Source organism: Puma concolor, chromosome A1 (assembly GCF_028749965.1).
Source record: "Puma concolor isolate L17-30 chromosome A1, mPumCon1.1.hap2, whole genome shotgun sequence".
Lineage (NCBI taxonomy): Eukaryota > Metazoa > Chordata > Mammalia > Carnivora > Felidae > Puma > Puma concolor.
This window is the reverse complement of record NC_141667.1, coordinates 105,545,793-105,573,072: the sequence shown is the minus strand read 5'-3', so window position 1 is coordinate 105,573,072 and position 27,280 is coordinate 105,545,793. Positions and strand designations below refer to the sequence as shown.

The 27,280-nt window shown below is 40.8% G+C and overlaps 1 protein-coding gene and 1 long non-coding RNA gene across 9 annotated transcripts in view; one reads left to right on the top strand and one right to left on the bottom strand.

Annotated features, from left to right (window-relative positions):
• PIK3R1 (phosphoinositide-3-kinase regulatory subunit 1) overlaps positions 1–8,084 on the top strand; it is an 86,938-nt gene extending 78,854 nt beyond the window's left edge. For all 3 annotated transcript variants that reach the window (XM_025924998.2, XM_025925001.2, XM_025925000.2), the window contains 7 exons: positions 96–276; positions 487–612; positions 1,344–1,486; positions 1,690–1,866; positions 1,965–2,033; positions 2,681–2,851; positions 3,775–8,084. In XM_025924998.2, the coding sequence (XP_025780783.1) occupies positions 96–276; positions 487–612; positions 1,344–1,486; positions 1,690–1,866; positions 1,965–2,033; positions 2,681–2,851; positions 3,775–3,964 (1,057 nt within the window). In that variant the 3' untranslated portion in view covers positions 3,965–8,084. The remainder of the gene's footprint in view (positions 1–95; positions 277–486; positions 613–1,343; positions 1,487–1,689; positions 1,867–1,964; positions 2,034–2,680; positions 2,852–3,774) is intronic.
• LOC147584349 (uncharacterized) lies at positions 56–26,885 on the bottom strand. Of its 6 annotated transcripts, none has more exons than XR_015248635.1 (5): positions 26,779–26,885; positions 5,701–5,803; positions 2,506–2,940; positions 2,046–2,167; positions 56–938 (listed from the first exon to the last, which is right to left on the bottom strand). It is a non-coding gene; the product is annotated as an uncharacterized LOC147584349 (long non-coding RNA). The 6 variants fall into 6 exon arrangements; XR_015248634.1 differs by having other exon boundaries at positions 2,524–2,940; XR_015248639.1 differs by having other exon boundaries at positions 2,660–2,940.
• Between the last annotated feature and the right edge of the window lie 395 nt (positions 26,886–27,280).

Genomic DNA, 27,280 nt, shown 5'->3' with positions numbered 1-27,280 from the left:
CGGGAACATAGCAACGCTTGAGGTGTGTAAGTAGACACTGGAACACATTTCTAAAGAAGATTGTAATAATGCCCTTTATTTTATTGTGTTTACAGGAAAGGAGGAAATAACAAGTTAATCAAAATATTTCACCGAGATGGGAAATATGGCTTCTCTGACCCACTAACCTTCAACTCTGTGGTTGAACTAATAAACCACTACCGGAATGAGTCCCTAGCTCAGTATAATCCCAAACTGGACGTGAAATTACTTTATCCAGTATCCAAATACCAACAGGTATTCAAAACTGAAATGCTCACATTACAATGTTTAGACAAGACACTTTCAAATCCTTAGAAAACACTGTGAAGCAGGTGAATTGCATGTAATAAAATTTCAAAAACTTTATACCTGTGGTCACAAAATTACAGTTTGAGAATGGCCAGTTACTGGACCGCATAGCCGATGAACTGAAGTTTTCTCTCTTCCCATCTCTCATTCTTCCAGGATCAAGTTGTCAAAGAAGATAATATTGAAGCTGTAGGGAAAAAATTACATGAATATAACACTCAATTTCAAGAAAAAAGTCGGGAATATGATAGATTATATGAAGATTATACCCGTACTTCCCAGGTGAGTTTTTTGCTAAAATCAAATTAAAATCTCAGAACTCTTAGTTACTAGAATCGAACTTGTGTCAGTTCGGTTTAGGAAAAAGAAAGTAAAGTTGAGGTTTTGCTCATCAAGTGGGGAGAAAGATCATGTATTTGCAGATCATTGTTTAATATTCATAGCATCTCTAATAAACCTTTTAAATGAAGCTCGTAAGTGTCAGAATGAGAAGTTCTCGTGATGATAATTGCAGAGGTCGCTGGGAGTTTCAAGTGGATTTGACGTAACAACTCAAAGTTCCACAAACTTGTCTGACCTCCAAAATGAAGATTTAACTTTTTGATGCCCTGTAATAAAAAAATAAATAAAACAAGTATAGAAGCTCCATTTATGACAATGTTTTCCTGGAGAGGTAATCTTCTCTAGGCTATGATGTATCTAGAACCACCAGAGGGAGTAGAAGGCAACATGGATTCCTTAAATTGCTGATAAAGGGGAAGGGCTTTTAAAATGAAAACTATAGGAAATTGTTAGGCAGTCTGCTTTCATAGACTGGGAAAATTCCCAAAGGAAATGTGTGCTTCTGTGATACTATTTTAATGGGTTTTATGAATTAGAGGCCTTCCTTGCTAACACAGTCCCTTCCATGCTAGACAGGAATACCATCAAATGTCCCGGCAGTGTCTCTCACAATAACAAATTATCCGTTCTGTGAAAGGTATGACATTGTCTTGTTAAACATTGTGTTGTAGGAAATCCAGATGAAAAGAACAGCTATTGAAGCATTTAATGAAACCATAAAAATATTTGAAGAGCAGTGCCAAAGCCAAGAACGGTACAGCAAAGAATACATAGAAAAATTTAAACGGGAAGGCAATGAGAAAGAAATACAAAGGTTGGTGAACCATGAGGGTTGTCCCTGTGCTCAAGATAATAATGCAAATCCTCCAGAACTGTTGAAAGATGATCTTGCTTTCTGCCCTTTGAATAATTTTTAAAAATGGCAGCACGAGAAAGCATTCTTTTTGACTTTCTATAAGCTGTGGGAAACCATTGTGGTGAAGCAGGTCATGACCGATGCCTTACTCTTGCCTATAGGATTATGCATAATTATGAAAAGTTGAAGTCTCGCATCAGCGAAATTGTGGACAGTAGAAGACGACTGGAGGAGGACTTGAAGAAACAGGCAGCTGAGTATCGGGAGATTGACAAGCGCATGAACAGCATTAAACCAGACCTCATTCAGCTGAGAAAGACAAGAGACCAATACTTGATGTAAGTCCTCGAGGCAGAACCCTGGGAGCAAATGACCGGCCGTTGCCCAAACCAAGGATACATGATTAATGCATTTTCCTTTTCTAACCGTCTTCCAGGTGGTTGACTCAGAAAGGTGTTCGGCAGAAGAAGCTGAACGAGTGGCTGGGCAATGAGAACACTGAAGAGTGAGTACTCACCGTAGGTGGGAGGCTGCCCGGGGGCTGGCGGGGGTGGGGGGGGTCTTCATGGTAAGAGAACTCGTGACTTGCTTTGTTGTTTGCAGACCAAGGGAGGAATATCACGGAGTTTGGAACATCTTCTGTAAACCACGTCGCATTATCCAGAATGTTACAAAAAAGGAAAGTTTAGTGAAGGATGCAGAGTTAGTTTTTACCCACAGTGCAATTGAGTGACTCTGTCTAGAAGGAAGGCCCCAAACCTGTAAAAATCCCCAGTGGGTTTCTGGAACAGTCGGGAGGAAAAAAAGGACACAATTCTGTTCAGTGTATCTCTAAAGCTTAAGGCTGGGTTTTGTTTGAATTACATGAGAAACTGGCAGTCCTCCTAGTCAGTCGGTTTCCTGATCTGAACTGGACAAACAGGATCGTTTGATACCTTCCCCTCTGCCCAGCTGCCTACATGTAGCTCCTGACTTACAAAGAGGAAGACTCTTACAACTGGGGCTCTTTGTCCAGGGAGGTCACATGGAAGGCTGAGCTCCACGGCCAAGTGCCGCCTGAGTCAGAGCCGCGGTGGCTGGCTTGACGGGCTCGGTGGGAGAGGTGACCTCTCCCAGGGCTTCATGTCCAACCTTTCTCTCCTGCCTCCTTAGCCAATACTCGCTGGTGGAGGATGATGAGGATTTGCCGCACCACGACGAGAAGACATGGAATGTCGGCAGCAGCAACAGAAACAAGGCTGAAAACCTACTCCGGGGGAAGCGAGATGGCACCTTCCTGGTCCGGGAAAGCAGTAAACAGGGCTGCTATGCCTGCTCGGTAGTGTACGTATCTTTCTCTCCTGTCAGACAGCTGCAGACGTGTTTCATTCATTCAGCCAACCAAGCTTCGAAGAACCTCACAGTGCCATAACCTAGAGTAGGAAGTAAAAAAGATACAACGTTTTTCAGGTCTAGGCAGAAGCATAGAAACCTGCTGTTGAGTTCAAAGACTGGGGTTTGGGTCTCAGTTCACCAGCTACTTCATCTCATCATGAGCAGTCTCGATCTTCTCATCTTTAAAATGGAAGTAGCAACATGGAGGGTTTTTTTGTTTTACTTCCCAAGGTTAACAGCATTAGAATATGAGGGAATTCACAAGAGAGCTCCACCCGCAGGTCAAGTCTGCACCAGGAACAGGGCCCAACAGCTAGAGAGAGAGGTCATTGGCCTTGAGATCAGTGTACCCAAGAGAAGACCTTTCTGGCATGTGGCGCGTTTTCCTTTTATGTCCCATGTGTTTGGGGAATACTATGAACACTGAGTTTCGGATCACTATGAGTTAAGAAAAGCGAGTGTCCTCTGGGAAGGAAAGGTTCTGAAAATTGCACCCAGCCATCTCCCTCCATTTAACCGGAGAAATATTCCTCCTGAACAGGAGGGAGAGAGTTGAGGATAAATGCAACGTGAGAGGCTGGTCTGCAAGAATGCAATTCACGCCTGTGCTAACCGTAGAGCCCTGCTCGCGTGGCAGGGCCATCGGTGATGGTAGTGCGCGTGTCCTCTACCCGATCTCGTTTCTCAAAGTCACCCTGTGACACGTCTGCCACCTTCAAGATGAGAATACAGTGGCTCAGGGAAGCTGAGGTAGCAGCCCAAGCCCGTAGCTCCCCCGGGAGTGTTCCCTTCCTGGAGCAAGGCCCGCAGAAGGTACTTTTTCACGAGGACCCTTTTCTGAAAACCCTGTTCTCTCTCTCTGTCCTCTGCAGGGTGGATGGCGAAGTGAAGCACTGTGTCATCAACAAAACGGCAACTGGCTACGGCTTTGCCGAGCCCTATAACCTGTACAGCTCCCTGAAAGAGCTGGTGCTACATTACCAACACACCTCCCTTGTGCAGCACAACGACTCCCTCAACGTCACACTAGCCTACCCGGTATATGCACAGCAGAGGCGATGAAGCACTTGTCCTCTGATCCTTCTCCTGGAGCTCAACCACCCCGAGGCCTCTGGAAAGCACAGGGCTCCTCTCCAGCCTGACCTGTAATTGAGCTGAGGAAATGCAGCCATCTGCCTTCAGATGGGACTCGAGCTTTCGACAAAAAAGTAGAGGGGAAGATACGCAGCCTAGCACTGTGCCAGGACCACACGTTTCTGGAGTCCTTGTCCTTTTTTTTAAATTTTTTTTTTTTATTTTTTATTTTTTGGTTTAATTTAAAGCCACAAGGACACACGACACAAAGAGAAAAAGAAATGCAAAAATCTCTGCGTGCAGGGACAAAGAGGCCTTTAACCATGGTGCTTGTTAATGCTTTTTGAAGCTTTACCAGCTCAAAGTTGGGACCTTGTAGACCAGAGGGTGGACGGGCTCAAGAGCCCTGGCCTGGGAACGCTCGAGCCGGGCTGCTTCAGCCTGGGTATGGGCTGTGCACGGTGGACCCAGACACATCGCACTGTGGATTATTTCATTTTCTAACAAATGAACGGTATGTAGCAGAAAGGCACTTCGGCTCACCAGAGACGTTTTGGGAGAACATCCGCTCACGTATGTTCAGAGGAAATTCTGGTGTAGCTGAATGCCAGAAAGTGTTTCCTTTAAACTGTAAAAACCACCACACCAACAGAAAAATGGAGCTTGGAAAACCGGACTTTAAAGGACATTCATTATATAAAATATGTACATAACAATGGATGACTAACTATCAAATAGATGGATTTGTATCAATACCAAATAGCTTCTGTTTTGTTTTCCTGAAGACTAAATTCACAGTGCTATGCAATTCTTAATTTTCATTGTTCTCAGTTTTAAATGTACCTTCAGAATAAGCTTACCCCATCCCAATTTTTGTTGCTTGAAAATATTATTGTCCCTAATTTTTTTTTTGTTAATATTCATTTTGTGATTTTTTTTTTTTAAAGAAGAAATGTGTACAGGATGCCAGTAAAAAAAAAAAAAAACAAAAAACAAAAATGGCTTCAGAATTAAAACTATGAATTATTTTACACTTTTTCTTGTACAGAGTACTTGGCTGTTAGCCCAAGGTTAAAAAGTTCATAACAGATTTTTGTGGACTAAATGTTTTGTTGGGCAGTGCCTGATAAGCTTCAAAGCTGCTTTATTCAATAAAAAAAAAGAGAAAGATATATGAATATGACAAAGTATTGCTGAGTTCAACAATGTTGTTTCAAAACTCTTAAAATACGGTACCAGGTAATGTGTGCTTCATTAAGAATTGTGAACTTCTTGAATCTGGGGTGGGGGTGGGGGGGAGAGGTAGCAAAGGGATGTACAGGTGGGGGGAGGGAGGGCTAGGATGGTTTGCACTTTCTCCTGATTACAGAGAAATGAGTAACTACTTCACTCTTTTCCCACTTGGATCTGCGAGTTATTACACATTAATTACAAGTACAAGACCTACTGGAACGCTAACGCCATGGAGCAGGTCAGAGCATCTAGTTCTTAGGAAGAAAGGGAGCCTCCTGGGGCAGTGTCCGCCTTTGTTTGGACCACTGTTTTCAAGGTATCATCGCTGCATTTAGACCATGTGTCTCTCCAACGTTAGACTACCCATTGCAACCATAAACCCTCATTTTGGAAGAAGCATGATCTGAAAAACTATTTTCAATCCGCCCATGTGTTATTTTCCTAGCTTTCCATTCAATTGAGATCATAAAGCAAATAAACAGGATCCTCACCGTTACCGCGTTGGGCTGTGTCGAGCTCGTTAAGGTCCTGGCCGCTTCAGGAATCCTGACAGTGCTTCTCATTCATCAGAGTCACTGTGTGTGTTACACGTCACTGTGGGGAAAGGAAGAGGTTTTAGAGTGTTCTTTCCAATTCTGGGCAAGAGGGAGAGGTCTCTCTCCCTGACTGACATACGCAAAGTCCATTCTGTTCCACAGAAACTGTCCATTTGTGGGGGGAGCAGCACAGGATCAGTGTGACGGTCCCTTTCCGGGTAGGGTCAAACAGGATCTTAAAAAAAAAATCACAGTTTTCCTTTCCCAGGAGTGGTTCAGCCACGGCTTGCTTTCTGACACTGGGGAGGGGTTTTTGTTTTGGTTTTCAGTGTTGTTCCTTTGAAAAATTCTTCTGAAAATAATCAGTCTAGCCGCTGACTTCATCAACTGTAGAATGTATTTTTTTCTTCTTTACATGATGCTATGATGCTATCCATACCAAGAGCAATAGTCAGTCTTACGGCCAGACTGTCAGCCTTCACACTTGACTGTACTGATCTGACCGCCTCCCTCTCATCACACAACTGAGGATCCCCCTGGGTGTAGTCTGTAAGTGTCAACTTTAAAAACACCCTTCCCCTTCACACACAAGTCTGACGACTAATTAAGAGTGGTTTATCAACTAGCATTTTGGTGGGGTTTTTTTGATAGCACATCCACGTATGCTGTTAGGTAGAATTTTCATTTACTATCTGAAATACAAGACTGAAGATGGAATGTTTCATGCCAAGTTTTGTTAATGTTTCTGGTTCAACACTCTGGTGAGGTGGCATGGTATTCAGGCACCTGCCTTATTTTTGCGTTTCGCAAACATAAATGCAAGAGGAAAGTTTCTCTTTGAACAGCAGAGGCAGGATTCGTCATTCCCTGTTATGTCGTAACTCACTAGATCTGTGATGTTACATCTCTGCCAAACGCCTTTTTAATTGCGTGTGGCATACCCACCACATTCGTCCTTATAGATGTTTGACCAGAAGGGCTCTTTGCGTTCAGTCAGACAGTCTTCTCCTAATAACACTGAGTGGCTCGTGAGTATGAATGGATACAGCAGAGGCATTCCTGATAACATGCTTTTATGCATGCATTGATTCTCCCCACCCAGTGTAGCATCCTAAAGATAAAAGCCAGACGCTAAGCTAGCTGCAGAGAGGCTGGGATAGGGCTGTACAAGTGGGAGCACAGGGACCTGATCGCACACACGGAAGAAAAATCAGAACCGTGTGAAAAGGCACAAAGCATGTGTTTGCAACATCTGCCAAGTTCACGGCCCTTGATATATGTATATATGTATATGTGCATGGACTGTTTCCAGTACACCTTTCAGCCACAACAGATCCACAGTCGTCGAGTTCAAGTACATAACAAGCAAATGTCTAGTACAATTCTTGTGTATGTGTACGGGTGGTTTGTTGTTTTTTTTTTTCCTTTGAAGTTGCTTTGTCTTAAAAAGGTGAAAACTTTGCAAGTGAAGTGAGAAGTTCATAATTCTTTGGCTTTTTTTCTGCTTTTAAAAGTTACTCCTTTGGGGGAGCTGGTCTGGATGACTCACTTAACTTGGAAATCCTCATTTTCGGTGTGTCGAGTCACAATGTGTTTATGTGAGCTGTCACTGTGGGGAATCAATTGCTTTGTCATATAGCTGGTTATGAACTAGTGACGTGTTTGGGAGTCCTACTGATGTTCCTTAATGGGAGAAAAACTCTGCTGGTTTTAACACCTGTGCTTTTGCTATGCATGGTATCCAAGTAGTTGGAGAACAGACCCTGAAATCTGAGTTCAGGGCCTTTTAAGAAAGGGGCAGTTTAAAGCACAATGCCTCACATGGGACAAAGTTTGAAAATACCAAATTCCCACTTTTTAAAAATCTAGTTGTATAAAATATTAGTATTATGAGTAGCAAGGGAACAGAATTGGGTTCATTGGAAACACTATTCACCTTAAGGTTAAACTTGTCACCATGAGATAGCATTAGCTGCCCGGGATGCTGCTATTAAAAAAAAGAAAAAAAAAAAAAAAAGAAAAAAAATTAAAAAAAAAAAGCAAAACAAACTCATTTATATGTGTGTATTTTTTAAAAGCTACGATCTGTTCAATGTTTTTACAAATCTGTTTATATGACATTGTTAAAATAAAGTTGGTCTTTTGACGAGAGGGAGGATGTCATGGTCAGTTGTAATTTTGCCTTTACAAGGCAACGGGGGTGGGGGGGCGGGGGGAGTGTGCCTCCTTGACATTTTGTTCAAGCTATAGATTCAATGGAGCTATGTCTTGTTGTTTTAAGTTGCTTTGATGCATTGTATTAGGTCTTCAAACAGAATAAAGGTTGTTTTGAAACTGAAGTTACGGTTTGAAGTTTCAGTGATCACCTAAGAAGCGTTTCTAAAATTGCTCTCTTGCTCTTCTGGTTAACAAACGTCACTGCTGTTCCCAGGGCTTCCCACCTCCGTTTTCATCCTATTACCACGTTATCGCAAGATACCACTTCACAGGAATGATAGGTTAGTGTTACTGGCATAGTTTCACCATATTCTCAATGATGAAAAGAAGATACCTCTAGGTGATGTGATATCATTGCAAAGCATGTTCTTGCTATAATGGCCACTCTCCCTCAATTCTTTCCCCATCCATCCATCCCACTTTGTTACGCCTGCTGGTTTTGTCTCTATTCTGCAGTCTGCATATATTGAACACCCACAGGACAAGGACAGCCTGAGGCACTGTTCAACACGCCTAAGTGTGACACGGGATGTGGCGTGAGGCTTAGGGAGCAAAGCTACACTCCAGAGTGAGGTTTCTCATTGTAGCATCTAGTTAATACATACAAACCATTCTTAATCTGCAGTACCTTTCCTATTTGTTTTATTGCTGAGTGAATTTACAGCCTGCTACTTTGCATGTATATGGCACTCATTCACTATGTAGGCACAGCGAGGGTCCTGGACATGGAGGCATGGTCTAGTAATGGAAATGAGAAGGGCACGTAAATACAGTCATGGCAACAATGACTAACAGAGTATGGCAGGAACTCTGATTCCCTTCCTGCTTTTCCCCTGCTCCGTTCCGTATCCCAGAGAACTACATTCCCAGGGTCTTTTGCCATCTGGCTTCTCGGTCCTGAGTCCTCCCGCGGCACTAACTCTTGCCAGATCAACCCTCCCGACCAAGGTTTAGAGGGGCCCCAGGATGCTCTGCCTCTCAGAAGAAGCCTCTGGCTTCTGAGTTACATAGAGCCTCAGTGCCTTCTGCCATTTTTAGTCTGGCCCCAGGGGTGGTGGCAGCTATCGGCTATTGCTAGTCCTCAGGATTCTCTCACCCCCACCTGTCTGGTTTCTGAGACTTTCCACCATGTGAGTAACCTATTCTCGTCATTCAATTCTTCCTATCACAGCTACAATTTTTTTTTCCTGGCTGACCTTTGATTGATAAACCATGTAAGTTCCATTCAATACTGTATATGCATCATCTCATATAATCCTTCCACAATTGTGAGTTTGAAGACAAGCTTTCCATTCTACGATCAGAAACTGAAGGAGACATGTTACATGATTTACTACAATCATGTAACAGTTAGAGCAGAGTGGAACACTAAGCCGTGTGACTCAAGCCAAAGCTCTTCACGCTGTCACAGCCTTCCAATGGGAAATGCTAGGAAGATCAAAGAAAAGTTTACGGGTCACTCTTCCCGATGAGGCGCTGAAGATGTGGTTTCCACTGGTGGACAGTGCACAAGGGACCAGTAACGAATGGCAGGAAATGGCAAAGGTATGCTTTCGACCAGAGGTTCCTGACCAACAGCATTATCATCAGCACTACTTGGAAACCTGTCCCAAGTGTAAATTCGAGGTTCTCACCCTCAAACTACTAACGGAGAGTAGGCCCAGCAACCTTTTCCCACAAGTTCTCCAGTTTAAAAAAGGTTTTTTTCAATGTTTATTTTTGAGAAACAGAGAAAGAGTGCGAGTGGGGGAGGGGCAGAGAGCGAAGGAGACACAGAATCCGAAGCAGGCTCCAGGCTTTGAGCTGTCAGCACAGGGCCCAACATACAGCTTGAACTCAGGAACCATGAGATGATGACCTGAGCCAAAGGCGGGCGCTTAACCGATAGAGCCACCCAGGTGGCCCAGTTCTCTGACTTTAATGCAAACTCAAGTGTGAGAATCACTAGTTAACATCACCTGATTGTCGAAATAGTACTAACAGTATTTTCATTAGAAGCCACTACTATTATTGAGTGACAGAAACATATTTTTACTTTATGATATAGTTTACATTCATAGCATAGGGTCTATACAGAAAATAGACTGATTTTCAGTTTAGGAGATCTAGTCTTGTCTTCGGTCTTTAATTAGCTGTGGGAACTTGGTCAACTCAGTTCACCTGTGTAGGCCTCTAACTCCTTATCTGTAAAATAAAGTTGTGAGTCTAAATATGCTCTAGTAGGAGTCCCAGAGACTGTGGTGTGATTTAGTAGACTGAGACTATTCAATCCCCTGGTTTTCCATTAACCCACAACATAAATGGTGACTGCAGATCACTGAAGTTTATTGAGAACTGGCCCCTTGTGTTGCCAGTGACCATGGCCAAGAATGCATTAGCAAAATTTGGGTCCATTTACCTGAAGTCTTAAGGTTACACTTCAGGTGACTCCAAGTTAAGTTCTCAATAATGTGAAGGTGAGCATACTGGGAAATGACACCGACTCTCCAAAGCATGAAGCACTGAGTCAGAGAACGTGGCCTACCAAATCCTCTAGGACGTGCCAAGACTATAGTCATGTTGTAACTGACACCGTCTCAACACATTAAAAACTTTTTTTCTGACCTTCTCCCTTAAAGTCTGCCTAAAAATAAGAATTTTCTAAAGACTTACATGTAAGACTGGAGGCCATGAAACATCTAGAAGAAAACAGGAAAAAGCTGCCTGACATGGGTCTTGGCAATACATTTTTGGATAGGACATCTAAAGCGCAAGCAACGAAGTAAAAAATAAACACGGGACTACGTCAAACTAAAAAGCTTCTTCGTAGCAAAGGAAACTATCAACCAAGTGAAAAGACAATTTCCAGAATAGGAGAAAATGTTTTCAATCTAGGTATATGAGAAGGAATGGATTAATGTCCAAAATATGTAAAGAACTCATAAAACTTAATAGCAAAAAGAACCCAAATAATCCAATTTAAAGATAGGCAGAGGACCTGAATAGAAATTTTTCCTAAGAAGACAAATGAATGACTGAAGGCACATGAAAAGGTGGTCAATATCACCAATCATTAGGGAAATAAGTCAAAATCACAATGAGATTACTATTCTAACAGGTGTGAAATGCTATTATCAGCAAGTGACATAACCAAGATCGGGACATAGGTCATTCCTGATTTTGCTCCCCGTCACAACTAACAACTATTCGTGAACAAAACAGCACTGAAAGAATCCTAGAATGCTAAAGCACCCCAAGTACCGCAGAGAACAAGATAGACTGCATTACCAGGGTAAGAGGAACAGCTACCTTCTGACCAGAGTGCCCTTCCCCTAGGCCAGTGCCACAGCATGTCAAGAGATCTCCCCTGAGCCTACAGGTCTTCCAGTGGAAAAAGAGAGCCCAGGGGTGACATCCAGCCCTGCAGCACTGGGGGCAGTTCTTGAGAGCCGCTATTCTGGTTCTGTCCCATAGGGATCACAGGGGATTCTACAGGACGTAAACCCTGGGAATCTAATCATAACAGAGAAAAGGGGAGGGGATTCCATCAACCAGCACTTGGGTGTTGGCAGACCAGATTCCTACCAGTAGAGCCCAAGTAGTCATTCCCAACCAGCAGTTTTGCTCATCTGCAAAACCAAGCCGGGAGTGTAGTCTGACCAAGGTACTTGACAGGGTGCAAGTCTGCCTGATTAGAGTTCTCAAACAAGAGGTCTCACCAGCTCTGAAGTCTGGTCTGCCTATGCCGAGGCAGAAAGGCTAAGTCATAGCCCCATCCACTGCAGAGCATGGCCCTCAGCCCCATCTGAAAGGAAGAGCTGATGAGAACACCTGGAGGCTGTATAATCCAGCATCATTCAAGCCAGGAGATAGGCAAGTTAAGCTGATCACCCTCAGAGCAAAGTCAGGGTTGTGATTGGGATCGAGGGGCATAGGTCAACTTAAATCAAGACCACAAAGAGTTTTAGTGGCCTTGGACTTCCTCCTCCCACTGCACTAGGAAGAAAAACTAATTCATATACCGTCTTTCTGGTGTATACAGTCTTCAGCCTGCCTGACCAGAGAACCTTACCGAAACACATCAGGGGCTGCATAACCCATCCAAGAGCCTTGCTTACAGTTGGATTTGCACAGAGAGCGTAACTCATGGCTTTCTATGTCTATGGAACAACACCAGGGCCCCGCCTGACCAGGATATTCAGTGTGCATGCTTGCCTAATTTGGATCCCCAAACAATGAGCCAAACAGGCCCTGGGACCGATCCTATTGCTCTGCCAGGCCAGGGAAACCAATTCACAGCCCCACCAACTTCTGAGTAGAGTACCCAATCCAACTGTAGAATATGCCTGACCAAAAAATCCAGGCAACTCTGGGGCCCATCCTGTAGCCTAACTTGGGCACGGAACCAAAACAGCAGTCCTGTACAACTGTTCTCAGTGTCATACCATCCCTCCCACTCCTCCTGATGACCTCAGAGCTTGAACAGTTGCCTCACCCCAAAATAGACCCTAATACCAGACCCCATCTGCCCAAGAACGTTACTGGCAGCCATGTCCCAGAACCCAAACTCAACTGGCTTGTCAAAATCTGTCTTTGTCAAAGGGAACCAGCAAAGTCCGGAAGAGGAAAACACTCACTCAAATGTGCAGATACAAATATAAGAAATCAAAGATCATCAAAAGTTAGGTAAATATGACCCCACCAAAGGAGACTAATAAAACTCTAATAACTCACCCTAAAGAATTGGAGATGTGGGGCGCCTGGGTGGCGCAGTCGGTTAAGCGTCCGACTTCAGCCAGGTCACGATCTCACGGTCCGTGAGTTCGAGCCCCGCGTCGGGCTCTGGGCTGATGGCTCGGAGCCTGGAGCCTGTTTCCGATTCTGTGGCTCCCTCTCTCTCTGCCCCTCCCCCGTTCATGCTCTGTCTCTCTCTGTCCCAAAAATAAATAAACGTTGAAAAAAAAATTAAAAAAAAAAAAAGAATTGGAGATGTACGAACTGTCAAAGAATTCACAATAATCCTCTTAAAGAAATTTAATGAATTACAAGAACGCGTAGACTACTAAATGAAATTAGGAAAATAATGCATGAACAAAGTGAGAAGTTCAACAAATAAATAGAAACCATCAAAAAAAAATCCAACAGAAATCCTACAGTGGAAAAATATAATTACTCAACTGAAGAATTCAACAAAGAGCTTCAAAAGCAGACCCAACTATGAAGAAATAATCAGCAATCTGAAATGTAAGACATTTGAAATTAACCGGTCAGAGGAACCAAGAGAAAAAGGAACCAAGAAGAGTGAAGAAAGCCTACAGAACCTTTAAAAACAAAGAAACATTACTCTCATGGGAATTCCAGAGGGACAAGGCAAATGACAAAAGGGATATTTAAAGGAATAATGGCTGAAAACTCTCCCAAAATAAGGAGAGAAATAAACATTGAGATCCAAGAGGCAAAAATACCACAAAAAGTTTGAAGCCAAATAGGGTTACATTAAGATACATTATAATTAGATTGTCAAAAGTCAAAGACAAAGAATTTTAAAAGCAGGAAAAGAATGACAAGGGAGCCCCCATTAAGTCTATCAGAAGTTCTCTAAACAGAAATTTTTCTAGACAGGAGATAATGTGATGACATATTCAAAATATTGAAAGGAAAAACCTGCCAACCAAGAAGACTGTACCTAACAAAGCTGTCCTTTAGAAATGGAGGAGGGATAAAGACTTTCCTAAACAAAAGCTGAAGGAATTCAACACCAATAGACTTGCCTTACAAGAAATGCTAGGGGCACCGGGGGGGCTCAATCAGTTAAGCATCCAACTTTGGTTCAGGTCATGATCTTGCAGTTTGTGAGTTCAAGCCCTGCATCAGGCTCTGAGCTATAAGCACAAATTCAGAGCCTACTACAGATTCTGGGTCTCCCTCTCTCTCTCTACCCCTGCTGGGCTCGCTCGCTCTCTCTCTCTCTCTCTCTCAAAAATAAACATTAAAAAAATGCTAATGGAGTTTTTTGAGTGGAAATAAAGGGATGTTATTTAACACATAAAAATCTAAGAGAGCAGTGTAAAACCTACTGGTAATGGTAAAAACATAGTCAAAGTTAGATTCCATAATATGGTAATGGTTGTAATTCACTTATAATTCTAATTTAAAAGCTAAAAAACAAATACAAAAAAGTAACCCTAAGTACAAAAGTCTGTTATTGCACAAAATTTAAAAAAAATATGTAAACTGTAACATCAGTAACTTAAAATGTGAGGGGAAGAAGAACTAACAGTATAAAGCTTAGGAATTCTATTGAAGTTGTTATTAGTTTAAAATAAAGCAGTGTTAATTTTAAGATATTTTATGTAAACCTCAAGGTAACTTGGGAAAAACCTGTAGTACTTTCACAAGAAACTCCCTGGGAAGATGGCAGAGTAGGAAGATCCTATGCTCATATCATCCGATGGATACAAATACATAATGCCCACATCAGTGTAAATAACCTAGAAAAAAAAGTGGACACTGGCAGAACAGACTCTCCACAGCTCCCATGTAGAGATGAGGCCAAATTGAAGTGGGTAGGAAGGGCAGAGACACCATTGGGAGCTAAAAAGAGCTATGAGACTGTCCACAGAAGGAAAGGGCATTGTGGATGCAGGGAAGAGAAACAAAAAAAACACTAGGCACGAGGAGCCTGCACAGGGAAAACAAATCCCTGTAACATTTTGCTTTGAAAACTAGAGGGGCCAACATGCAGGATTTCTTACCATCTGCAGACTTAACACAAGGAACTTTAAAATTCTGCAGTCTCGGCTCTAGGACAGCTGAGGGGTGAGAGGAAACTGAGTCCCTGCCCTTCAAGACATAGCACAACAAACAGTCTTGATGAAGTACAACACAGAAACAATAGTTTGACAACTGGGATGTAGGAAAGGAAGGTGTGTTTACTAATCTGAGAACATGTGCTGGAGGGGGCAGGGATCATTGGGAGCCTTCTCCAAAAACAAAAGAGCTTCTTCTACCCCACCTCCCAGCCTAGATACATGGACATCTACAGGAACCAGTGCAACATCAACACTCTTAACCTAGCTTGTTAATAGTGCCCTGCACTACCATTCTCCTGCAGCCATGACCCCTGCAGCCAGGGTTTTGGCCCAGGTCCCCTCCCATAGCAGACCTGGGCAAACCATGCTAACACTGCCACCCTGCTCCCAAGTTCTCATGCAAACCTTCCCCCCTCCAATGCACCCGTGGCTGGAGCCCATCCAAAGCAGTGTCACAAGCCTGGCGGTGCAAACAGCCCCAACAGGGGTCAAAACCACTACAAAGTGACTTCTACTCTGGGGAGAAGGGAATAAAACCACACACACCAGTCCAAATGCAGCCCCAGCAGTGGAATGGTGGCATGCATCTGATGTGACTGCAGGGCCTGCCTACCAACAAAAGCATCTCAAGGGAAAACATGCTACTCCATCTCTGGCAAATGGCCGATTTGACACAACTCAAGGCCAACGTGGCCCCAGACTAGCTCACTAACAACAAAGGAACCAAACCCTGCCCATAACAAAGTAGGCTGTTGCAAATGACTGGAATAAAGGAAAAAGTGGCTCAGCCACATTAGAGTGCATGCAACACAAACAGGAGACACCCCTAAAGCACCAGATTCTGACGATTAGGGACATTGCATTTCAGGGCTTTACAGGAACTCTTCTTTATAAGGCCACTACTTTCAAAAGTAGGAGATGTAGCTGATTTTTCTAACACATAGAAACAGATAAAGAGAGTTAGACAAAATGAGGAGACAGAGGAATATGCCCCTAATGAAATAGGAAAAAATCACAGCAAGAGAGCTAAATGAGACAGAGATTAGTAATATGCCTGATAGACAATTTATACTGATTGTCATAAAGATATTCACTGGACCTAAGAACAGAGTGGAGGACCTCAGTGAGATCCTTAGCAAAGAGATAGAAAACACAAAGAACCAGTAAGAGATGAAGAATGCAATAAGTGAAATTAAAAATATACTAGATGGAATAAAGAGTAAACTAGAGAAAGCCAAAGAATGGATCAGTGACTAGGAGGACACAGTAATGGAAGGCAATCAACTTCCACAGGATAGAGAAAAAAATAGTGAAAAATGAAAATAGATTAAAGGAACTCAGCGACACCACCGAGCATAATAACATTCTTATTATTATAGGGATCCCAGGAGGAGGAAAGAAAGAGGAGCAGAAAATTTATTTGAAGATGGGGCATGTGGGTGGCTCAGTCACTTAAGCGTCTGGCTTCGGCTCAGGTCATGATCTCATGGTTTGTGGGTTCAAGCCTCACATCAGGCTCTGTGCTGACAGTTCAGAGCCTGGAGCTTGCTTCAGATTCTACGATTCTATGTTTCCCTCTCTCTCTAACCTACCCTGCTTGCGCTCTGTCTCATTCTGTCTCTCAAAAATAAATGTAAAAAAAAATTTTTTTTAATTTATTTGAAGAAATAATAGGTAAAAACTTCCCAAATTTGGAGAAGGAAGCAGAAATATGGATTGAGGATGCACAGAGAGCCCCTAATAAAATCAACCCAGGGAGGTCTACACCAAAACACACAGTAATTAAAATGGCAAAAAGTAGTGATAAAGAGAATTTCTAAAGCAATAAGGGAAAAGAAAATAGTTACATAGAAGGGAAACCCCAGAAGGTGGTAAGCTGATTTTTTAGCAGAAACTTTGTAAGCCAGAAGGAAGTGACAATATATTCAAACTGATGAAACAAACAAACAAAAAACAAACAAAACCCTGCAACCATGAATACACTTTACAGCAAGGCTATCATTAAGAATAGAAGGAAAGAAAAAGTTTCCCAGACAAACAAAAGTTAAAGGAATTCATGACCCCTAAACCAGCCCAACAAGAAATGTTACTGAGGAAGTTTTGAGTGGAAAGAAAAGGTCATTAGTAGGATTAAGACAAGTAGGAAGCACAAAAACAGTAAAATTACCTGTATCTACAAAAACACAATCAATCAAGGGATTCACAAAATAAAAACATATAAACTATGACACCATATACTTAATATATGGAGCAGACAGAGTAGTAAAAATTTGGTGGTTTTAGAATGGGTTTAAGCTTAAGCAACCATCAATTTAATATAGACTGCTTTAAGCAGATGTTATACATAAATCTAACTGTAACCAATCAAAAAGAGTGATATGCAAAAACAGAAACGAATCCAAGTATATCACTAAAGAAAGAGAGCAAAACATGAGAAAGGAACAGAGAAGAACTACAAAAATAACAATACTAGAAACAAAAAAACCAGTAATTACATACTTATAAATAATTAATTTGAATATAAATGGATTAAATGCTCCAAAAGACATGGAGTAACAGGATGGATTAAAAAAAAAGAAAAAGATGACTCATCTATACGCTCCTTTCAAGAGATTCCTTTCAGACCTAAAAACCCATACAGATCGAAAGTAAAGGGATGGAAAAGCATATATCATGCAAATGGAAGAGAAAAAAAAGTAACAGTACTTATAACAAACACAACTGATTTAAAATAGACTGTAACAAGAGACAAAGAAGGACACTATATAATCATAAAGGGAACAATCCAACAAGAAGATATAACAATTGTAAACATTTATGCACCCAACATGGAAGTACCCAAATACATAAAGCAGCTAATAATAAACATAAAGAAAGTAATTGATAGTGATACAGTAATAGTAGGGAATGTTAACAGTCTATATCCATCAAACAGTAAATCCAGTTAGATCATCTAAACAGGAAATCAACAAGGCAACAGTGCCTTTGAATGACCAGATGGATCTAACCGATATTCAGAACATTCCATCCTGAAATGGTACAATGCATATTCTTTTCAAGTACACAAGGAACATTCCCCAGAAGAGATTACAAATTAGGCCACAAGACAAGTCTCGACAAAAGCAAAAAAGAATGAAGTCAGACCATGCATCTTTTCTGACCACAATGCTATGAAGCTAGAAATCAACCACAAGAAAAAAACCTGGAAAGAACACCAATATGTAGAGGTTAAATAACATGCTACTAAACCATAAATGGGTCAGTCACAAAATCATGGAAGACATCAAAAAACACATGGAGACAAACGAAACTGCAAACCCAATGGTCCACTATTTCTGGGATGCAGTGAAAAAGCTGGTCTAAGAGAACAGTTTAAAGAAGAAATACAGGCCTACTCAAGAAGAATAATCTCAAACAACTTATCCTTATACCTAGAGGATCTAGAAAAGAAAAACAAAACAAAATCCAACATCAGAAGGAAATAAAATTAGAGCAGAAAAAAAAAAAAACAGGAACTAAAAAAAAAAAATAGAAATGGTAAATAGTAGGTTCTCTGAAAAGATCAACAAAATTGATAAATCTTTACCCATTGTCATTAAAAAAATAAAGAGTATTCAAAATCAGAAATCAAAGAAGAGAACAACCAACACCACAGAAATGTAAAGGTTATAAGAAAATATTATGAAAAATTATAGGCCAACTGACAACCTAGAAGAAATGGATAAATTCCTAGAAACATGCAACCTACCAAAACTGAAGCAGGAGTAAAGAGAAAATTTGAACAGAATGATTACCAGCAATAAAATTGGATCAATAATCAAAAAACTCCCAACACACAAAGTCCAGGACCAGAAGTCTTCACAGGTGTATTCTACCAAATATCTAAAGACGATTAATTATTGGGGCACCTGGGTGGCTCAGTCAGTTTTGAGTGTCCAACTCTTGATGTCAGCTCAGGTCATGAGCCCAGGGTTGTGGGATCAAGCCCACATCAGGCTCTGCACTGAGCGTGAAATCAAATTGGGATCCTCTTCCTCTCCCTCAGTCCCCTCACCCTTCTAAAAAAGTTAGTAATAATAAATAAAGACGTAAATACCTATTCTTCTCAAGCTATTCTAAAAATTGACGTGGAAGGAGAGCTTCCAAATTCATTCTATGAGACCACTATTTCATTGAAGCCAAAATGAGATAAAGACACCACAAAAAAAGAGAGAACTAGAAGCCAGTAATTCTGATGAACATAGATGCAAAAATCTTCAATAAAATATTAGCAAACCAAATCCAACAATACATTAAAGAAACTATTCACCACGATCAAGTAGGATTCATTCCCAGAATGCAAGGGAGGCTAAATATGCTCAAATCAATCAATGTGACAAATCACATCAGTAAGGAAAAAACAAAAACCCTATGATTGTTTCAATAGATGCAGAAAAAGCATTTGACAAAGTACCACATTCACTCATGATACAAACCCTCAACGAAACAGGTTTAGAGGTTACATACCTCAATATGATAAAGGCCATCTATGAAAAACCCACAGCCATAATTATCCTCAATGGTGAAAAACTGAAAGCTTTTCCCTTAAGGTCAGGAAGAAGACAAGGATGTCCACTCTCACTACTCGTATTCAATATAGTGTTGGAAGTCCTACCCACAGCAAGCTGACAAGAAATAAAAGGCTTCCAAATTGTTAAGGAAGAAATAAAATGTTCACTCTTTGCAGATAACATGCTACTGTATATAGAAAACTCTAAAGACTTCAACAAAAACTATTAGAAGTGATAAACTCAGTAAGATTGCAGGATAGAAAATCAGTAACAGAGATCCATTAAATTTCTATACACTAATAATAAAGTAGCAGAAAAATAAATTAAGAAAACAATCCCATATACAATTGGACAAGAAACAACACTCATACAGAAACTTAACCAAGGAGGTAAAAGACCTATACTATGAAAACTGAAAAACACTGATAAAAAGAACTGAAGATGCCACAAATAGAAAGATGTTACATGCTCGCAAACTGGAAAAAGAAATATTGTTAAAATGTCCAAACAACCCAAAGCAATCTATAGATTTAATGCAAACCCTATCAAAACACCAACAACATTTTTCACAGAACTAGAACAAACAATCCTAAAATTCGTCTGGAACCATAAAATACCCCAAATAACCAAAACAATCTTGAAAAAGAAGAACAAAACAGGAGGTATCACAATCTCAGATTTCTAGAGGTACTACAAAGATATAATAATACAAACAGTATGGTACTGGCACAAACGTAGACACAGTGATCAATGGAACAGAATAGAGGCACAGAAATAAACCCAAAATTATAAGATCAATTAATCTTTGACAAAGGAGACAAGAATATACAATGGGAGCAAGAACAAGGCAGTCTCTTCAACAGTGGGGTTGGGAAAACTGGACAGCTATATGCAAAAGAATGAAATTGGACCACTTTCTTATACCACACGCAAATATAAACTCAAAATGAATTAGGGACCTCAATTTGAGACCTGAAATCATAAAAACCCTCTAAGAGAGCACAGGCAGTAATTTCTCTGACACAGCCACAGCAACGTTTATCTAGGTATGTCTCCTGAGGCAAGGGAAACAAAAGTGAAAATAAACTATTGGGACCACATCAAATTAAAACCCCCTGCAAAGGAAACAATCAACAAAACTCAAAGACAACTTACTGAATGGGAAAAGCTATTTGCAAATGACACATCCAAGCATTAGCATCCAAAATATATAAGAACTTGTACAACTCAACACCAATAAACCAAATAATCCAATTAAAAATGAACAGAAGACCATGCCTCCAAAGAAGACATACAGATGGCCAACAGATGCATGAAAAGATGTTCAATATCACTAATCAACAGGGAAATGCAAATCAAAACCACAATAAGCTATCAGCTCACACACGTCAGAATGACTGAACTAAAAACAAAAAAACAACAAGTAACGGTGAGGATGTGGAGAAAAAGGAACCTCTTACACTTTCATGGGAATGCAAACTGGTGCAGCCACTGCGGAATATGGTCTGGAGGTTCCTCAAAAAATTAAAAATAAAATTACCACATGATTCAACAATTCCACTAATTGATATGTACCCAAAGAATACAAAAACACTAATTCAAAACCATATATGTACCCCTCTGTTCATTACAGTATTATTCACAATAGCCAAATTATGCAAGTAGCCCAAGTGCCTACAGATAGATACACACACACACACAAACACACACACACACACAGATATACAACGAAACATTAATCATAAAAAAGAAAGAAATCTTGCCATTTGCAACAACATGGAGAGATCTAGATAGTAGAAAGCTAAGTGAAATGAGTCTGAGCAAGATAAAAACTGTATGGTTTCACTCATCTGTGGAATTTAAGAAACAAAACAAATGAAGAAAAAAGAGACGAACCAAAAACAGACTCTTAACTCTAGAGATGAAACTGATGTTTACCAAAGGGGAGGTAGGTTGGGGGAGGGGTGATATAATAAAGGGGATTAAGAGTACACACATCATGATAAGCACTGTATAGAAATGTTCAATCACTATAACAAAAACCCCAGTAGTAAGTCCTTCCTTATCAATAATTACTTTAAACATAAAAGGATTAAATTTGCCAATAAAAAACATGAAACAGGTGAATCAATTTTTAAAAAATAGATCCAATAAGATGTTGCCTACAAGACACACATTTTAACTTTAACATAACCTTTAATTTTAACATAAACTGTGAGTGAAGAGACAAAAATATATATTTCAAGCAAATGGTAACCAACAAAAAGCTTGGAATATACATATATATATATATACACACACACACACACACACACACATACATACACACACACACACACATATCCATCCCTTCACTCTCACTCTCAGTTTATGTTCTAATTTGAAGAAATAGCTGAAAACATCCCCAATGTGGGGAAGGAAATAGACATCTAGACTGAGGAACCACAGAGAGCTCCAAACAAGATGAAACCAAGTCAAAAATTAAAGAGAGAATCTTAAAAGCAGTAAGAGAAAACCAGTTAGTTACATACAAGCAAATTCATATAAAGCTATTAGCTGATTTTTCAGCAGAAACTTTGCAACTCAGAGGGAGTGCCATAATATTTTCAAAGTGCTAAAAGGAAAAAAACTGCAACCATGAACATCATACAAAATTGAAGCGGAGATAGAGATTTATGGACAAACAAAAGTTAGAGGAGTTCATCACCCTGAAAGAGCCTTACAAGAAATGGTAAAGGGAGAATTCCAGTCCAAGATGGTAAGGTAGGAAGATCCTGAACTCATCTCCTCCAAAAGCCGTGGTTTAAAAGAAGGAGAATATAAAAGATCCAGCCCTAAAACCCTGCCAAACAGTGGAAGAGCTGCTGAAACTCTCTTTGGGTCACTGGAACTGGGAAATGCCACAGTTTACACTCCCCTTCCACTTTAATATCACAGACAGGGGGAGGGTTCAGAAGCCCTACCCAGCCTACTGTCTCAAGGAGCCCCCAGCTCCTAGCGCTCACCAGACCCAGCTGTTCCACCAAAGTGGCCCCAGGGTGGTGTACATCAGGACACCCACGGTCAGTGCTCACCACAGCTCCAGCCATCTTGCCAAAGACACAGACTCAAGGCATACTCGAACACTCTAGACCTCTACAACTTTAGCTCCAGACAATGTGCCAGGGCACTCCCAGTATACAGCACCCAAGGACCCCACAGCCCATGCCTGCTTGCCCCACTAGGGCAACCCCCTCATGAAGCACCTAGAAACCTCTGGCCTGTGCCTGCTTTGGCTACAGCTCCTCTGCCAGGGTGCCTCCAAGTAGAGTGCCTCAGAATGCCCTATCTATGCCCCTGTAAGCTTCACCTGCCAGGGCACCCTCTGCAGTGGGAGCCCCAGCCTCCCCCAGCTTGCATCCAGGGCACCTTCTGTGCAGAAACTGACAACTTAGAAGAAAAAGAAAGGTCAAATTTCTTAGAAACATACAAACTACCTAGACTGAATCAGGAAAAAATACAATGTTTGAATAAACCAAATTATTAATAGGGGTGCCTGGTTGGTTCAGTCAGGTAAGTGTCGACTTTGGCTCAGGTCATGATCTCGCAGTTGGCGAGTTCAAGCCCCATGTCGGCTCTGTGAGGACAGCTTAGAGCTTGGAGCCTTGTTCGGATTCCATATTTCCCTCTCTCTCAGCCCCTCCCCTGTGTGTACGGATGCTCTCTCTCTCTCTCTCTCAAAAATAAACAAAAAAAAAAAAAATGAAAAAACAAAATTACTGGTAAAGAGACTGAATCAGTATCTCCCAATAGAGAAAAGCCCAGGTCCAGATAAATTCCCTAGTGAATATTACAAATATTTAAAGAATTAACATTAATCCTCCAACTCTCCCAAAAAAATGAAGAGGAAGGAACACTCCCAAACTCATTTTATAAAGCCAGCAAGAGCCAGGGCACCTGGGTGGCTCAGTTGGTTGCTTAAGCACCTGACTTTGGCTCAGGTCATCATTTCATGGTTCATCAGTTTAAGCCCCATGTAGGGCTCTGTGCTGACACCTCAGAGCCTGGAGCCTGCTTCAGATTCTGTGTTTCCCTCTCTCTCTGCCCCTCCCCCACTCACACTCTGTCTCTCTCTTTCCCTCTCAAAAATAAACATTAAAAAAAAAATTAAAAAAAAAATAAAGCTAGCATTAGCCTTCTACCGAAGCTAGAAAGCCCACTACCAAGAAAGACAACTACAAATCAACATTTCAGATGAATACAGACACAAAAATTCTCAATATAATACTAGTATACCAAATTCAGCAGTAATTCAAAGGATCATTCACCATGATAATGTGGGATTTATACCTAGGATGCAAGGAATGTTCAACATATGTATCAATCGATGTGAAATACACATTAATAGAACAAAAACACTTATCATCTCAACAGACACAGAAAAAGCATTCGACCAAATTCAACATCCATTCACTATCAGCAACTCTTAACAAAGTATCTCTCAATATAAATAAAGGTCATAAATGATAAACCCACAGCTAGCATCATACTCAACGATGAGATGTACAAAGTCTTCCTCTAAGATCAAGAACAAAACAAGGATGCCCAGTCTCACCACTTTCATTCAACATAATACTGGAAGTCCTTGCCAGAGAACTTCCAATCAGAATTGGAAAAGAAGTCAGATTGCCTACATTTGCAGATGACATGATTTTACATGAAGAAAATCCTCAAGACTCCACCAAAAAATTGCTCTATCTCCTCAATGATTTCGGTAAAATTGCAGGATATAAAATTAACATTCACAATTCAGCAGTTTTTCTATATACTAACAACAGATTGTCCTTACAAGAAATAAGGAAACCAATTCTATTTACAAAAGTATCAAAAACAATAAAATACTTAGGAATAAACTTAACCAAGGAGGTGAATGAACTCTGTCTGAAAACTACAAGTCATTGATGAAAGAAAGCAAAGAAGATAAAAATAAACGCAAAGGTATCAGTGTTCATGGATTGAAAGAATTAATACTACCAAAAGCTATGTATAGATTCAATGCAATTCATATCAACATTCCAAAGGTATTTTTATAGGAATGGGGAAAAAAAATCCTAAAATTTATATGGAACCACAAAAGACCCTGAATAGCCAAAGTACTCATGAAAAAGAACAAAGTGGGAGATGTTACACTTTCTCTTTCAGGTTATGCTATAAAGATACAGTAATCAAAATATGATGGTATTGGCACAAAGGCAAATAGATCAATAGAACAGAAATGAAAGCCCACAAAGAACCCTAAGGGAGCCAAGGACTCTCAATGGAGAAGAGACAGTATCTTCAATAAATGGTGGTGGGAAAATTCGATATTCATGTGTAAAAGAATGAAACCAGACCCCTATCTTACATCACTCAAAAATTAACTCAAAATGGATTCAATATTTAAATTGTAAGACTGAAAACCATCAGAAACCTAGAAGAAAACAGGAAAAAAGCTCCAAGACATGGTCTTGGCAATGGTTTTTGGATATGACCCCTGAAGCATAAGCAATAAAACCAAAGGTAAACAAGGGACTATATCAAACTAAAAAGTTTCTGCAGAGCAAAAGAAAGTCAACAAAAGAAAAAATAGAGTATGAAATGGGAAAAAAGATTTACAAACTATATACCTGAAAAGCAGTTAATATCCAAATATATATAAAAAAAACCCACACAACTCAATAGCAAAACAACATTAATCTAACTGAAAATGTACAAAAGACCTAATAGACATTTTTTCCAAAAAGAGATCTATGAATGGCCAATAGGTACGTGAAAAGATGTTCAACATTTCTAGTCATTAGGGAAATACAAATCAAAACCACAAAATCACCTCATACTTGTTGGAAGGTTATTAGAGAAGGGGTGGGGATGACTGGATGAGGTAGTCAAAAGTTACAAACTTTCAGTTATAAAATAAACAAGTACTAGGGATGTAACGTACAATGTGATGGCTGGAGTTAACAAGGTATGGTATATTTCAAAGTTGTTAGAAGAATAAATCCTAAGAACAAATCCTAAGATTAAATCACAAGGAAAAATATATTATCTATATATAATATATTTGAGAGAGAGCACGGGGGGAGGGGGAGGGGGAGAGGAAGGGGAAGTGGGAGAGAAACCTACCCAGGCTCCATGCTCAGTGGGGAGCCTCAAGCAAGGCCCCAACCCACCACCCTGGGATCATGACCTGGGCTGAAATCAGGAGTCAGACGCTCAAAGGACGGAGCCACCCAGACGCCCCTTTCTTGTATTTTTATCAGATGACACACGTTAACTACACTGACTGTGGCAATTGTTTCATAATATATGTAAGTCAAAACATGCTGTAGACCTTAAATTTATACAGTGCCATGTGTCAATTATATCTCAATAAAACTAAAACAGTAAAAGAATCCTGGTGTGTTCGTTTACGTGTAAATAGATACAATTGATAACCATCTAAACTTCAGATAGAAGAACAAGAGAACTTTGTTCTCTCCAGCTTGATACTGCTGTCATAAATCAGCTCCCCAGAAAACTACTAAGGCTTTGCAGGGAAGGGGGATAAATGAGTAATCACCAACATGCTTACGTGCATTTGCTCTCCAGAAGGAAATTTAGAAATTCTCTCTGCTTTGTGTAGCACTCAATCACAACTGTCTGAAGCATGACCTCAGACTTAGCTTGTTGTTAAATAAAAAAATTCTAAAGCTACACCTAGCTTGACACATGTAGAGGTCTGGCCTATAATACGAGAACAGGACAATCCACCTCCAACTACCAACCGTCATCACCTTAAGAGCAAAGTTACAGGACAGCTCCATTCATCACCAAGACTGCTCACGAGAATTATGGTTTTGACTGGAAAATATACCATACGTTCTATGACTAACCTACTGGAATCAATTTATTTACGAGTTTATTTCAGGGTTCAGTGATTTATAGTCCAAGCCTTTCCAGACCAAAAAGTATGGATAACTTCATCACACTGGAGAAAATGTGTTGGTCACTTTACTTCCGATTTTCTGTCATCTTATGAGAGGCCCCGTAACACGTGGTTTAGGGCTTTAAATAGGTTTTGCTGGCATGGTGATGATCTGTTTCCTTGCACTGCCGAGGATGAGAGGTCTAACGAGGGCTTCCTGATTTATTTGACAAACTTCATTGAGTGCCTATTTTATTCAGGACACTGGGCTTTCTGGAAGCCCAATGACCAAGAAGACAGGTGGCTGTCGTCAAAGATCTCAGTCTGCTGCTAGTGAAAGCAAACTCTATCATCATAGTAAGAAATGTAGTGGAGAGGAATGAACAGTAAGTTACAGGAGGCCAGAGAGAGGAGTTAGGCAAAGGTTCAGAAAGGAGATACCTGAAACCTTACCTAGTTTAGAAAAACTCCCTGTCTTCATTCTGGCTGTCATCACAAAACACCATAACTGGGGTAGCTTATAAATAAGAGAATAAAGAAATGTATTTCTTACCATTCCAGAGTCTGGGAAATCCAAGATCAAGAGGCTGGCAAGGTAGGCTTCCAACGAAGCCTCCTCTCCAGGCTTGCAGGCAGCCTCTGTCTGTTACATGCTCTAACGACCTCTGTTGCACCTGCACGCATGCGTGTGTGCGTGGGTATAGGGAGCAAAAGCTGAGGTGTCTCTCTACATAAAGGACACCTACCTGAGTATCTCCCTACTTCTTCTGACCCTAATTACCTCCCAAAAGTCCATCTCTGGGGGGACATAGGTTCAAGAATTCCTTATACTTACATAAACGGGTTAGAAAAAAGCTTGGGGCAGAAAGCCGCCACCATGGGGCGAAAGCGCCTGAGGTTAGCGAGCGAGAGACACTATAATGGGATGACGAGTAACTTGTTACATCACCTGCAGGAGATTACCCTCCACCTGGCGCCAATCTACCTTGATCACAAACTCCATTCCCCCCCCCCCCTCCCCCCGACCCTTTGCTTCTTACACACACAAGTTAATG